The sequence below is a fragment of the Corvus moneduloides genome, chromosome 7 (assembly GCF_009650955.1).
Source record: "Corvus moneduloides isolate bCorMon1 chromosome 7, bCorMon1.pri, whole genome shotgun sequence".
Taxonomy (NCBI): domain Eukaryota; kingdom Metazoa; phylum Chordata; class Aves; order Passeriformes; family Corvidae; genus Corvus; species Corvus moneduloides.
Window position 1 is genome coordinate 6,308,460 of NC_045482.1, and position 13,329 is coordinate 6,321,788.

General features: G+C 38.0%; 1 protein-coding gene across 3 annotated transcripts in view; it reads left to right on the forward strand.

Moving 5' to 3' along the window:
- ZNF804A (zinc finger protein 804A) overlaps nucleotides 1–13,329 on the forward strand; it is a 162,378-nt gene that overhangs the window by 110,758 nt on the left and 38,291 nt on the right. For 2 of the 3 annotated variants that reach the window (XM_032114795.1, XM_032114794.1), the window contains exon 2: nucleotides 11,842–11,985. The exons of the other annotated variant lie outside the window; for it this stretch is intronic. In XM_032114795.1, coding sequence (XP_031970686.1) covers nucleotides 11,842–11,985 — 144 coding nt within the window. The remainder of the gene's footprint in view (nucleotides 1–11,841; nucleotides 11,986–13,329) is intronic. 3 annotated transcript variants of the gene reach the window in all.

The window sequence follows — 13,329 nt, forward strand, 5'->3', positions numbered from 1 at the left end:
GTGAAATTTGTCATGCAAAGTGATCACAATATACCCCAAAAAATAGTAAAGGATAAATAGGATAAAACAATGGAAATAATAATAAAAGGATAAAAAGGATAAAACAATGCTTTAAATATACATCTATAAAAGCTTCATTTGCATTGTTGAGGATGAACTTGGAACAAAAACCCTAAGTGCTTTTGTCTTCATTTAATACATCCTGGCAGCAGCTCGACACAGAACTTCAACGTGAGCATCCTCTGCTAAGTACCTTTCCACCCTGTTTGGAGGAAATAAATGGTTTGTCTGGAGTAGTTCAAATACATTAATCTCATTTAATCTTCATAAAGTATTTTACCATATGATGGAATTCAGTTTGTGGAAATAGTTTCTTTTTCACTGGATGCCCAGAATACGTATAATAAATATGGAAAAATAATAAAAAGGTGAATTCCTTGTAATTGTTAGCACAGTTTTAAGAAGCAACATGTTAGTATGCAGTTTTTTGCTTGCTAAACCTGTGCTAGATTAATGTATTTTAAAATGGCACAGGAATATTGATCTGGAAGAGCTCTCTGTGCACTCTGAGTGTTGGTGCAGTTGCTGCCATGCCCTGTGTGTGTGCATGTTAATGCACATGTATACATGAAATGTCAAGCCCATGTCAGCCTAAACTAGCAGGGAAGCAAAGAACTCAAGAGTTTATGTATATTTCAATAGTGTAGGGTCTAATGGAAAAGAAAAACAGGCTACACTGTGAGGATACTACTCATTAATATTGTAGGATCCACACTTGAATCTCAAGCCCAGAGGAAGTCAGCCTGTGCTGCACTTGCTTGGCTGTGCTCTGCTTTGCTGAAGAAGTCTAAGATCCAAAGACCTTTAAGCTTTTGGAATACATATAGTTTTGTCCACTCACTGCTACTTAGCATCGCTTTTTTGAGTAGGCTGTGCTAAGCTCTGTATCCAGACTGTCAGATTGTTTCTTTTATAAACAGCCATATTGTGTTGATATAAAATTTTGTTGGTTTACTACTAACTGTTGCTAAGCTGGAGTCGTGTTCATGTGACTCCTGTATTAGCCTTATTGCAGATACTCTTGCTTTGTAACAAAAACTATTATCAGGTTCAGAAATGCTAATTTTGCATACATTCCAGTGATTAGTCCTACTGGGAAGCCTGTTGCGCATCCACGAGTTTCCATGGTGTGGGGTGTTCATCTGCTGTTTGTTTCTTCAAGCCAACTGGAGTTCATTTCAACTAAAAAGAGACAACTTTTGGCTGGGGAGATGTGGCTTAGGGACAAGAAAAAACTGAATAATGCAAGGATATGAAGTATTTGTGTGCAAGAAATTGTTTTCTATTACCAAATGCCTTGAGCTCACCACTAATGCTGGCATCTCCTCAGTATACATTTGTTTCTAATGTGTTGAGCCATTCTTTCTCCCTTCCAGTCATTTTTTCTGGTTCTGTCAGAGGATCCTTGAGGCTCGAGGTCATACTGCTGTAACTGCTGAGCAGTTCACACCATTTAGCAACTTCTTTGTGGAGAGTGAAAAATAAAAATTTTTGGATCTGTAGTTTTATGGAAACCTAAAAGTTCAGGGTTTTTTTCCTACAGAGCACATGATATTAGGAGGCTTTGATTTTAGTTTTGATCATTGCATTTATTTCTCTTGGACCTTATGCTTTTGTTATTGGCTTTGTTTTCCCCTGTAAAAAGGTTGGTCACTCTTGGCCATCTCTTTCAGTTGTTCCATCTCATACAACCTCCCTCCTGTTTGCTCTGGCATGGTGGTGATGGAGCTTAACTGGATGTATGAATTGATTCAGATTTTAAGTAAACTTTTTTTTTCCCCCTTGCAGAAGTATTTTTAACCTAGATCAGGTTGCTGGTTTATTTAGATAAATGTGTGCTCCTGCAAACAAGTGTGGAGGAGTAGCCAGGCACAGAGAAGAGGCCTCACTATTGAGGAGGAGGTACCTGTAAAGTACCACTTCAACTTCTGGGGACTCTGAAACTGTCTTGTATACTCTGTTCAGAGTCCCTAAAGCAAAAGGAACCCATAGGCACTTCTCTAATAGAAATTGTCAGTAAGGTACATGGAATATTTGGAGTTTCAAACTGGACCTGATAGATTTTGCAATGTCCCTGTTTCTGGGAAAAGCCGACATGAGTGGATTAGCTCTGCTCACAGAGGGTTTGTGGTTTAGCGTCTCCTTCTCTGATAGCTGGCCTGAGCCCTGCAGTGTGTGACAGATTGGCAGAAATAGTCCCTCAGATTTCACTCAGATCTCAGGCTCTAGTCCAGTCCTGAGCTTTTGTCAGTGTATATTCAAAATGTATTTAAAACCCAATTTCGCTCGCTGACAGCATGACAAGATGTCATTCCCTGCGTTTTTGCTCAACTTCAGGGACTTCTGATAGTGTTCAGTGCAGAAAAACAGGACAGGAAATGGAACAGTGTGACTAAGGGTGAGTCTAAATGTATCACTTATGCTAAGGTGTGAGCTTAAGTGTGATATTTCTGAGGCAGCTTTGACTATTTTGTGGATGCGGCTCATTTTCCCTGCCTCTCTCAGAATGTAGTTAATGATCATGGGCAGTGCTGGATGAGGGAGTTTATGATCACGGGCACTGCTTCATCTCCATGTGTTCGTCTCGCAGTGAGAGGTGCCACGCAAGATGTGCTGCTGGCATCAGAGCCATTCCAAGCACAGCCACAGTCCTGGTGCTTTTTCAGGAGTCTCCTTGGAAATGTCATTGGTGGTAGTGGCCAGTCACTTCTAGGTATTTTCCATCAGCTTGTGTATGGATGCTGGATATCAGGCACTTCAGTTTGGCTATCCTCATGGCAGGATTGGCTGTTATTGAATGCTTGCCTGGGTAGATAGACAGCAAATAGATCAATAAAAATGCTTTCTCATGCCTTTTCTGTTTCTCACACTGTCAATTTCAGAAGTGTTTGCCCAACCATGTATCTTGACACATGGCTGTACCATAGTCCTTCATTTACTCCTAATTTTCTAAGACAAAAGTGAAAAGTATCAAGTCAACCAAAATTTTTTTCTTCTCCCCTGTGGCCAGAGGTGGAATGAACTTCTGGCTTTTAGGCATGTATGAGCCTTAGGTTGTATTTTCTCTTAAGCGTTCATTGCCTTTCCCTTTTGCTGAAATTATTGACTATCAACTATCCAGCCTTATGGCCTAAAATCTTCAAAACTAAAGTATTAGCATTCACATAATTATTGTCATGAGTTGCATCTATTCAAATAACTTCTTATACAGGTGAGGGTCACAGCAATGATAAATGCTTCATTTGCCATTTGTTCCTCATACAAAGAGTAAGACAAACTCATTAAAAGTCATCGGGAAAAGATATTTGCCGTGGGTTGCTGGCTACTGTATTTATCATATAGGCAGATGCTTCAGCAGCAGCTGCACTTACTCCAATGTCCTTTCTTTTCTTTTTTTTTTTTTTTCAACCTGAGGTCATTCAGACATTTGCAATATTTTTTATTATGTTTTCAGAGAGAAGGAAGAGCAGGCTCATCTCATCTCAAAGATGCTGTTCTGGGTTTAAGACTGCTACAAAGTCTCTCCTAATTTAGCTAGCATAGATCTGCCAGGGTAAATCAGGATCCCTACAGGGCTCTTCTCATTGTTTGGCAGCTTAAAAAACAATCTAAGAAATGAAAGAACAGGATCTTCAAAATCTCTTTGTGTATTTGCAAAGCACTGTTCTTACAGTCTCATTGCTCTTTGCCTTGTTAATGTTGCTGCCTTTTCATTTACACCAAGCGTCCTCATCATGCTCGAATACTGATTGTGAATAGGATTTTGAATCAACTCAAGAGTAGAATAAATCTTTAGAAGGATTTTTTTCAAGGACTGTTCTCTGTGGCAAATTTAAACTTAATCCCATTTCCCATTCGGGCAAACTTTTTCCCTGGGCTTCTGAGTAAAAAGATTTATTTGCATTATTTAACGATGCCGAAAGGAGTGAAGCTTTTTTTTTTCCCTTTTTTTTTTTTCTTTCAGATGAAGTGTTCTTCTGACTGTGATAACACTGAGGATTAATTTTAGGTAAATAAATATTTACTGCATCATATTGCATCATAATGCAAACCTTAAGATCATACATATTCATAATTAGACAACTGAAGGAGCTCAGGAGAGTAATTCCTAGTGGGTTTTGAGGATTGATGCTGTGGTTGAGGGGCTTTTTTAACTGGAAGTTCCAACCCTGTAGCACGTGTTCTGTTTAATAACCAGATGTCTGTGGAGGACATGGTTCTTTCCAGTGGGATAAACCCATACAGACCATTAGCTACCTGTCGGAGTAGATTGTCCTGGTTTGCAGCTGGAATTGTTTCCTGTCCACATCCAGGACGTGTTGGGCAGATGCACAAAGCTTCCCAGGAGTGTTTCAGACCTGGCCTGGTTCTGAGGTCTCTGTCTCAGTGGCTGGGCAGGTAAGTGCTTGTGGCACATAACTTCAGAGCACATAACGTGGGGCCAGTTGTGATGGATCCCCTAAGCTATAAAAAGACAGTAAATTTGCATGAAAAGACTTAATAGTCTGGAAAGCCATAGTAAAATGGAACCACTAAATAAAAGGCTCTGTAAAGAAAAACCACTGAGCCTGCTGTGGGGATTTCCAGGAGCGCTGAATTCAGTGGGGCACCACATGCTCCTCCGTAGCTCCCAGCTAACACACTGGCTCTGAAAACATCATTGATTGAGTTTAAAATATGACTTGAAACTTCCTCAATACAACAAATGTAATGCTTGCATTTTTGAGACGTGGTTTTATATTTAAACAACTATGTATCAGGTTTTTTAAAAGTAGAACAGATTGCAGTTTTAACCAGTCACGGAGAAGTTGTGTTCTTCAAGAGAATAAAATGAGATAGAAACATCTTTATTTCAATTCATGTATTATATTAATTTTGTCTTTCTTTTAAAAAAAAATCTTAAAACAATATAAGCAAAAGCAGAAAGGAGAAAGTACAAGAAAAACTGTTTTGAAAGCTTAGTAAGAAAAAAATCACTACAGACGATCATGCTAAAAATCTTGTGGAAAAGAAAATTATTGTAGTCAAGCATGACAAGCCAGAGCTAGGAAAGCTGAACGCAATAATCACCAAGAACTCTCATCCTGAACATATAAGTATGCAAAATTTCATATGTAAGTTGTATCCTAGATCAATCACCTGCTCCAAATTAAATATATTTAATACAGGGTCCAATTTTCTGTTTCCCTGATGCCCTGGCCAGCTTTACTGGCAATTTTTCCTGGACCAAAAACTAACTTCACCAACTCATTAAAGCTTGAAGAGCTCTAGAGCAACTTTTTAATACAAATTAATAGCAACCAGTCAGTTGGCAGTCAGTTAACCTGTAGTAAAATAAACAACTTGCCCTCACTCTGTCCTTTGCCCTTCCTCAGGTCCTGAAACACTTACGAAAAACATGGTCATAACCCTTGGATTGAGGGCTGCCAGGCACGAACACTGACATCTGTTCCAGCACTCAGTTTTTGTGCTCCAGAGGGGCTTTCCGTCCATCTCCGGGACTGCAAGTTCTGCAGGGTTCAAAGGCACTTCATTTAGTTCAGTGTGTCAGTGGAAGAATCAAATAGAGGAACTTGATTTTCCAAAAGAGTCTAATATGACACTCACCTGTCAATAGAATTATATTAAGTAGCTATGAAAACCTTGAGACATCTATGTGCCTCCTATAAGGAAATTAAAAGCTAAATGTTTTAAACCTCTGGATGTTTTAAAATCAAGATTCTGCTCTAATTAAAGTAAGTGACTGGACTATTTAACATAGAGGAGTAAAGGAGATTAATACCAGGCTACTTCTTCCCTTGCTTATCATTAAGCAGTGACGAACATTCAGTGAAGATATTTTCTAGAGCTAAACCGCCTTTCCTTTCTACACGAAAGCCTCCTTCAGTTCCACTCTGTCAAAAGATTAGTGGTAGAGATGTGGTTGATAAATTTTTCTTCGCTATGACTAGACCTGTGTTTTTCCATAAGCGCTGATGAAGATCTCCTTCTTAATACAAACTCCCAAGCAAAAATGTGTGGCCAGCACTCTCACCTTATAAGTGTCTGCTCTGCCTGAAAGTAGGTTTTATAAAGCACTAGAATAAATAAATAATTCTACAGGCCTGTGCCCAACAGTTAGTTTTAATGGCAGAAAAAAACAATCAAGTGATTTTATGAGTCCCAGTTAAAAGTAATTATGCAGTATAAGTGCTTTAAGTAAGTAAATGAGACAGACAAATCTGATAACAAATTGCTGCCACGTCGTAAGCTTCCTTTGCAGTTAATTCAGTCTCACTATTGCAGGACACTGTTCTGCATTGCTTTGCTCTCCTCCGAGTCCAGCTTTGGCCCTGTTCTCATCTGTCTCACTCTATTTAGTGCAGGGGGTGTGGGATTCAGCTGCTTGCATTAGTAGGTATATGGCTAGCAAATGTGGTGTTGCAAAATTAAGATGACTTTAGGAAGCAAACAGCACTAATGGGAATAAATTTTGCTATTTCATTCTAATTTCACTGTGTTATTTATCCTAACGCTAGGGTGTTTACCCAAACATGAAGTACTGTCTGTGTGTTTATCGGGAAGCTGAGAAACCAGTTTTATAATAATTTGCACGTCTTCAATAGCATTTTCAAGTATGCATTTTCAGCAGAATACTGATTAGCTCTCTTGTATGTAATAAGTGTTTTGGTTGGCACTGGGTGTCTGCAGGTAATCTTGAAGAGAAAATAAAGGTAGTGTGGGGTTTTTTCAGCCTCCAATGTTCAATTAATATAGGATACCACTCCTTCCTTGGGCCCGTCCTCATCCAGTGCAGTGAAACAGTGAGGTCACTGCTGGAAACACATTTGCCCAAACGGAGAATGTCAGAAGGGATCAAGGAAATAGTATGTGGTGTTTGTGGCCTTGTGAACTGTAGTTCGCTATTACCTCTCACAGCTAATGGGAAACTTTCAGGCAAGGTAATCAAAAAGACCTGACAATTTTCTTGGTAATTATTTTCCCAGTCAGTCATCAGTCTCCTTACTACAAAACTGAAACTCCCTCTGCACTGCTTGGAAATGAATTTGTTAGGATCAATGAGTAATTTGATCTATGTATCTAATCACCTTTTTCCTTTGGTCTCCCCACCTTGATAAGGACAGGAACCTTATAAATAATTAGATTTGTTACTAGACTGTATTAATATTATTAATGTATTCTATTTTTTATTTATTCCTTCAAGTACATCAGTGGATGATGTATAGCCTGCTTACATGAGGAAAAAAACTGCTATGCAAAGATATTTTAAAAAATTCTATATACCAAGTAATACCAAGATTGATAGCAGAGGAGATGTTAGTAAGTTGTACATTTTATTTCACAAAATCTGCTTCTTTGTCCTGCCTTTATAATACCAAGTAAATATACCGGAAATTAAGGAATCCGTTGTTAATTGTGCCCATGGATGTCACAGTTAATTGACTACAGGGAAGTGTGCTTTTAAGCTGTAGCTGATTTTTTTTTTTTTTTTTTTGGTAATGACATATTTTTAGGATTTTTTTGCATATAAATATAGCTAATGCAGAGTTTTGCCAAATCAAGAGTATTAATTTGATTTTTTTGGAAATGTTTAAAATACAATTTTGCTTTTTTGTTTTAGTTATTGTGACAGGAAAAAATGCTTTGAATATTTTTTGTGAAACAAGGTTACACTGGAACATCTGTCAGGTCTAATGGGCTCTAATCCAGAGGATCAGACCAGAGCAGCCTAATCCTCTCTGGGATGACTATACCAGCAAATTATCCTGAAGAAGGGGTTTATTTCTGTAATACGTTTTGCTTTGCAGTGACTGCAGGCCTGACCCTTTTAAGTCTACAGTAAATGCAGAATAGCTTACTGCAATAAAAGGAGCTCACATTTATTGTAAAGTAAGAATATTCACACTAGTAATCACCATGGAATAGAAAATGTATTATAATTTCACATTCTTCCTTTTTTTTTTGGCTAGCTGACCTTTCAGCACATAGTAGAAGTATGAGCCTGAAGTACACTCCATAAAAATATCCCCTAGGCTGAGGCATCCAGTGAACTCTCCAAAGTTACCTGTGAAAAGAGTTCAGCACTCATGAACCTTTCCTTCTTTCTCTCTCTCTCCTGTAATGGGAGCACAAAGTCCAGTCTGGTTTGTGACAGGCCCTCTGTGAATAAAGCCTGCTCTTAATCCAATTTATGAGATGTTTGCAGTAGCATTTGCACAGGCTTAAGGCTTTGGAGGATGGAGAAGATGGATTTGGAGAAATAAAGCCAGCTGATGGGATCACTTATTAGAGATCTTTCATATAAATTATGAAAAATAGCTACAGTGAATTATAGCTGTAGGCTTTCAGATAATAAGCCTTTCAGGAAAAAAAAATGAAACTAAGTGACACTCAGTTCTGAGTTTCATTACCAGGCTGAATCCTAATTCAAAGTTCTTTTAGAACTTCCAGGATGGTTTGCAAATCTTGATGAAAATGAAACTAAGTTTGATCATATTTAACCAGTTTAAGTGAGTTTTTGGCTGCTACTTTACTCCAGGAATACTCCTCTCCAGTGAGTTTCCAGATTATTTCTGTCTGCAATCCATTGCCCGCTGCTCTCAAGGTCCAGGGACTGTAATTTTTTACTGTCAGTTTTTGGGCAGTTATCCCTCATCAAAATGGACAGCGCTAGGGAAAGCCTCCTCTGCCAAGGCAGCACTCTTTGCAAAATCGATAGTAACAGCCTAGCAGGCAGAGAACCAGCAGCCTCTGTTCTCCTGTTTCCAGTCTGTTCATCCTTGAAATCAGACTTTCCTCACTCCCAGTGCCAACCAGCAGCAGGAACAGTTGACTCAGTCACAGCCCAGCCCAGGGGATCCCACGGCCACAGAGAATCTCCTGAACATCCTCCATTAAGGGTGTTCTTAAGGGGTTTTTTGTGTCTGTGCATGTGAAATACAATAAGCTGAAGCGTTGAGGTTTGTCTTGAGCTTCTGCCGCCCCTGGAGGAATGGGAAATTTTTAAATTTGAATGAAGTTTAGTAGCTGGATAGAAACATCTGCCAGCCGAATATTATACAGCAGCAAAGGATATGGGTGATACAGGAGTTGCATAGAAGTGTTGGTTTAGTGCTGTATCATGATTTTAAAAAAACATTCAAAAAGGGAGAGGGTAGAAAACAGAGACTATGAATGGATTTGTGCATGGCACTGTGGTGTAGCTTGTTCTCAGATCTTCTTTTGGAGGCTATGGAAAGAATAAGCAGAAGTAATGAGTGGCCTCGGTGTAAGGAATGCTTGAACAAACCAGAACTATGTCATGCAGGAAGCAATACCTGAAGGAAGGTACATATACTTATCAATGACCCAGTCCAAGGGAATAAAAGGGAAATGTTTATGACCTTTTCCGATATGCAACAACTGAAACCAGCAGCATGCAGGTGCAAAGCAAAGGGAACGGGGCTTAGTTAAGAGTCAGTTTCCTAAGTTGTACAGATCAAAATCTTGCCCAGGTTTAAAAGGCTGAAGTGTACCAATACAGCCATTCATATGTTCCCAAGGTCAAATACTTCTGGTTCTTGTCATTTAAAAGTCCCTTCTCCATGCATGATTGAGCTCCATTATTCTATTCCATCCCATCTACTTGCATTTAATTTAGATGTGTTGCCATTCTTTACTTACCTTTGAAATTTTGATGAACTATTGTAATGTAAATTTAACCCTCTCCCCCAAAAAACCCCAGCTGAAGGAGTTTAGTGATAGAAACCCCAAGATCCTGAAGAGATTTTATTACTTTGAAGTAAAGTTTTTCATGGGCTTCCAGTGCCCCTGCCTCATTAATATGCATTGGCATGCCAAATGTAATTGCATTCAGGTTAGGTTTTGCTGTGAAGAAAGTATATTGTTTCAAAAATGGTGCTTTATGTCAAGGACACCACCAGTGAAATTACAGAACTTTATTCAAGGTATTACACAACATTAGTAAGTCTTGCAAAAGTTTGGTTGAGGGTTAATCAACAGCATGGTGTAAGATCTTTATGAAAAATTACTATTCAATTCACTGTTCTTGTCTTAGGATCCATCACGTTGACTTTCATATATATATATATATGATGTTTCGTAGTATTTCAGAGTTCTGATAATTCCCCCAAATCCCAAATTCAGATTTTTCTTTTTTGTGTTTTAATAAAGCCAAATTAGGTGTCATCCCTTTGTAGACGACAAGAATTACTTTCAAACTGTTTCAAGGGAGTGTATTTCCTTAGGGTCTCCATGCTATTTCCACTGCTTTCCATACACAGCATCCTGGTAACACTTGAAGTGGTTTAAAACCTGTAGTTTTTACTAGTTGGTACCAAGAGCTAAGTGCAGAGTTTCCAGGTGAAATTTCCATGGTGCATAAATGTATTTCCAAGTGTAAAGTAGTGTTATTTCTTGAAATAAAATGCTAACTCACTTTGGGTTTAAATGGAACAGATTTTATGAAACATAATTGTAGGGAGGTGTTAGGAATGTGTGAATTTGTCATGTGTCAGCCAATATTCAAAACAGCACTCTGAAGTGACTTGTGCAATTCTATTAATGGACAGAATTTTGGTGAGGGAGTACTTCAGTTTGGGTATGAATCAACAGTGTTTGCTAGCAGTCCAATCATGCTGAATTATAGTTAAAGTACTACTTTAAATAATAAGTACTTTCTGGATATAATTTTAATTTTATGACTACTATTCCTCTCTCTTTTAAATAAACACCATTGTTATGAAAATATTCTAATCTGATAAACATAAATTTTCCATTTTAAAGTCCCCAAAATATATTGGAAGTATATGAGTTGTTAGCTGTGAAAACTGCAAGCAAATACAGACTTTTTCCCCAAATTAACTCAGTTTTGATTACAATATCATCTTTTATCTTAATCTACCTGAACCAAAGAACTCACAGTGAAGAAACTTTGAGAAACAAATCTGAGGGGTTTGTTTTGTTAAACAATATTTGACATGTTTGGGATGTTGTCCTGAGATTCTATCCTGGACAGATTTGTCAAAAGCAGGAACCATTGCACTGAGGGTATACATGTTCAGTGTTTAACTGGTATTACACTAATCTGGCATGACAGACCATTTCTATGCTGTTTCACAACAGGCCATGTTACCATCAATGTGTTTAGGGAATTAATAAATCTTGTATGTAATTTTCTCATAAATGATAAGCAGAGTTGGATGTGATGCTTTGGCTAATGTATGGTAAACAGAGATTTGTCCTAATATGGGATGACAAACACAAAGTGATGAAGTTAGTAATTACATCTCAGCTGTGAAAGTGATCCTCGTATTTCACGTGTACAGGCATTCAAGAAGGACCTAGTATTTCTTTAATTTTCTTTTTTTTTTTAGTAAGCAGACTTTCTTGTAAAAGCCTTGTAGCTAAACTATTGCCATTTGTATTCTCCTGCTTATTGTGCTTCGGTATACTACCAAGGAGTGAGGCTTGGATCAAAATTAACTCAAAAATAGCCTTCAGCATGATAAATATTTGTATTTAAATAGAACCCAGGGAAATCCTTCTAGCCTCTGACAGAGCCCCGAAGGGGAGCTGGCAACTGTATAGCAAACTGAAGTGTGCAAATCTTCAGCCTCGCAGCAGATCCAGTAAATATGTGCAGTGTAACACAGCAAATATGGGAAGGCTTTTAGTTACAGAGGTGTGTAAACGTTTACAAATATGATTAACTGCAGAGCACAAAATCCATTCGCAGCATCAAAGGCAAAACTAAAATTACTTTTTCCCACCCCCCTCCAGGATTATGCTGAAAAGAAAAACACGATAGCAAAAGCTCTGGAAGATCTTAAAGCCAACTTCTACTGTGAACTCTGTGACAAGCAGTACTATAAACACCAGGAGTTTGACAATCACATTAACTCTTATGATCATGCTCACAAACAGGTAAGAGAAATCTGCTCCCTACTTCAACTATTCAGATAATATAATGAAATAAGATGACCTTTAGGGTGGGCTTGGAAATCACAGTTGAGTTGTCCTCAATTTCAGATTCTGGAAAGCAAAATACACTGTCTTCTTGGAAACAAATCTTATTGTGGAGATTTTACAGTCAAAAATTCTGAGGTGGGAAGAAAGAGACATTTGAACAGTTTAGTTGAGAAGAGGAACAGGGAATGATGAATGATAATTAATAATATGATAAAAATTGTAAATGTATAATTTCCTTCTTCCCAGTTTAATTTGTCATGTAAATGCTGTGGTATACCTCAGATGTGACTTGCAACATTTGTTGCAACAGATGTGCGTAAGAAACTTGGCATGCTTTTTGGTAAACTTTCGTTTAGTGCAGACACAGTTCTGAAACAGCCTATGACTACTTAAATTAGTGCAGGTACAGTTCTGAAATGAGCTACAATTTTATTTAAATGCAGAAAAAAAGTGTTTTAATGAAAGGTTTCGAAGTGTTAACTTTAAAGCATCAATATTTATGTTTTTATCACCACATTATATCACTTTGCCTCCAAGTTGTGAGTCTTACTTTGGTGACATAAAAGCAGTGCTTCCACAGAATGAGAGAGGCAAGGCATCCCAGGGCAGCATCCTGATCTGCAGAGGGGTTACATCTATATAATTCAGAGGGAAAGACAATGCATCTTGACTCCCCGAAGAGATATGTAATGATAGTGTAAAGATATGTAATAACTGTACAGAAAATTCCTACTTAGGCCACTTACCTGGTAATTATTCTGTACCTTTTTTTTTTTTAATCTGGTGAAATCATATGGCTGTGTATCTGGATTGATTGCTTTTCATTCTAATTGAATCTCCCTTCTTCCTGTTATTCTTCCTTATCTATTCTGAACATAGATAAGCTATTACATCTTTTGTATCTGTATTATATAGAATAATGATTGGCTTTTCTTTTCTTTAGCACTAGTCCCTGAAACATTCTTTCTCTCTCACTGGTATTTTTATTTAGCCTGTAATTTACACTGTCAGTGTGAGTGTTAGATTTGGTTTGGACTGTGAAGCTGTGGACCTCGGCAGCAACAGCAATCTGTGAGAAGCTGGAGAGAAAGATACATAGATAAGAAACTAGCAGGTAGCTTCATTGCATTCTGTAGCTGCTTACTATGAGTTTTAGTTAAAGTACAGCTGGAACTTGATTATTCAGATGTTATGTTCACACAGCAGCACGCCATTGATGGATGGCAGGAGAAAAGAACTGATGGGCAGAGTCTTCCCTACTTGACCTCACTTAGGATTTATATTTATTAATTTGTAAGT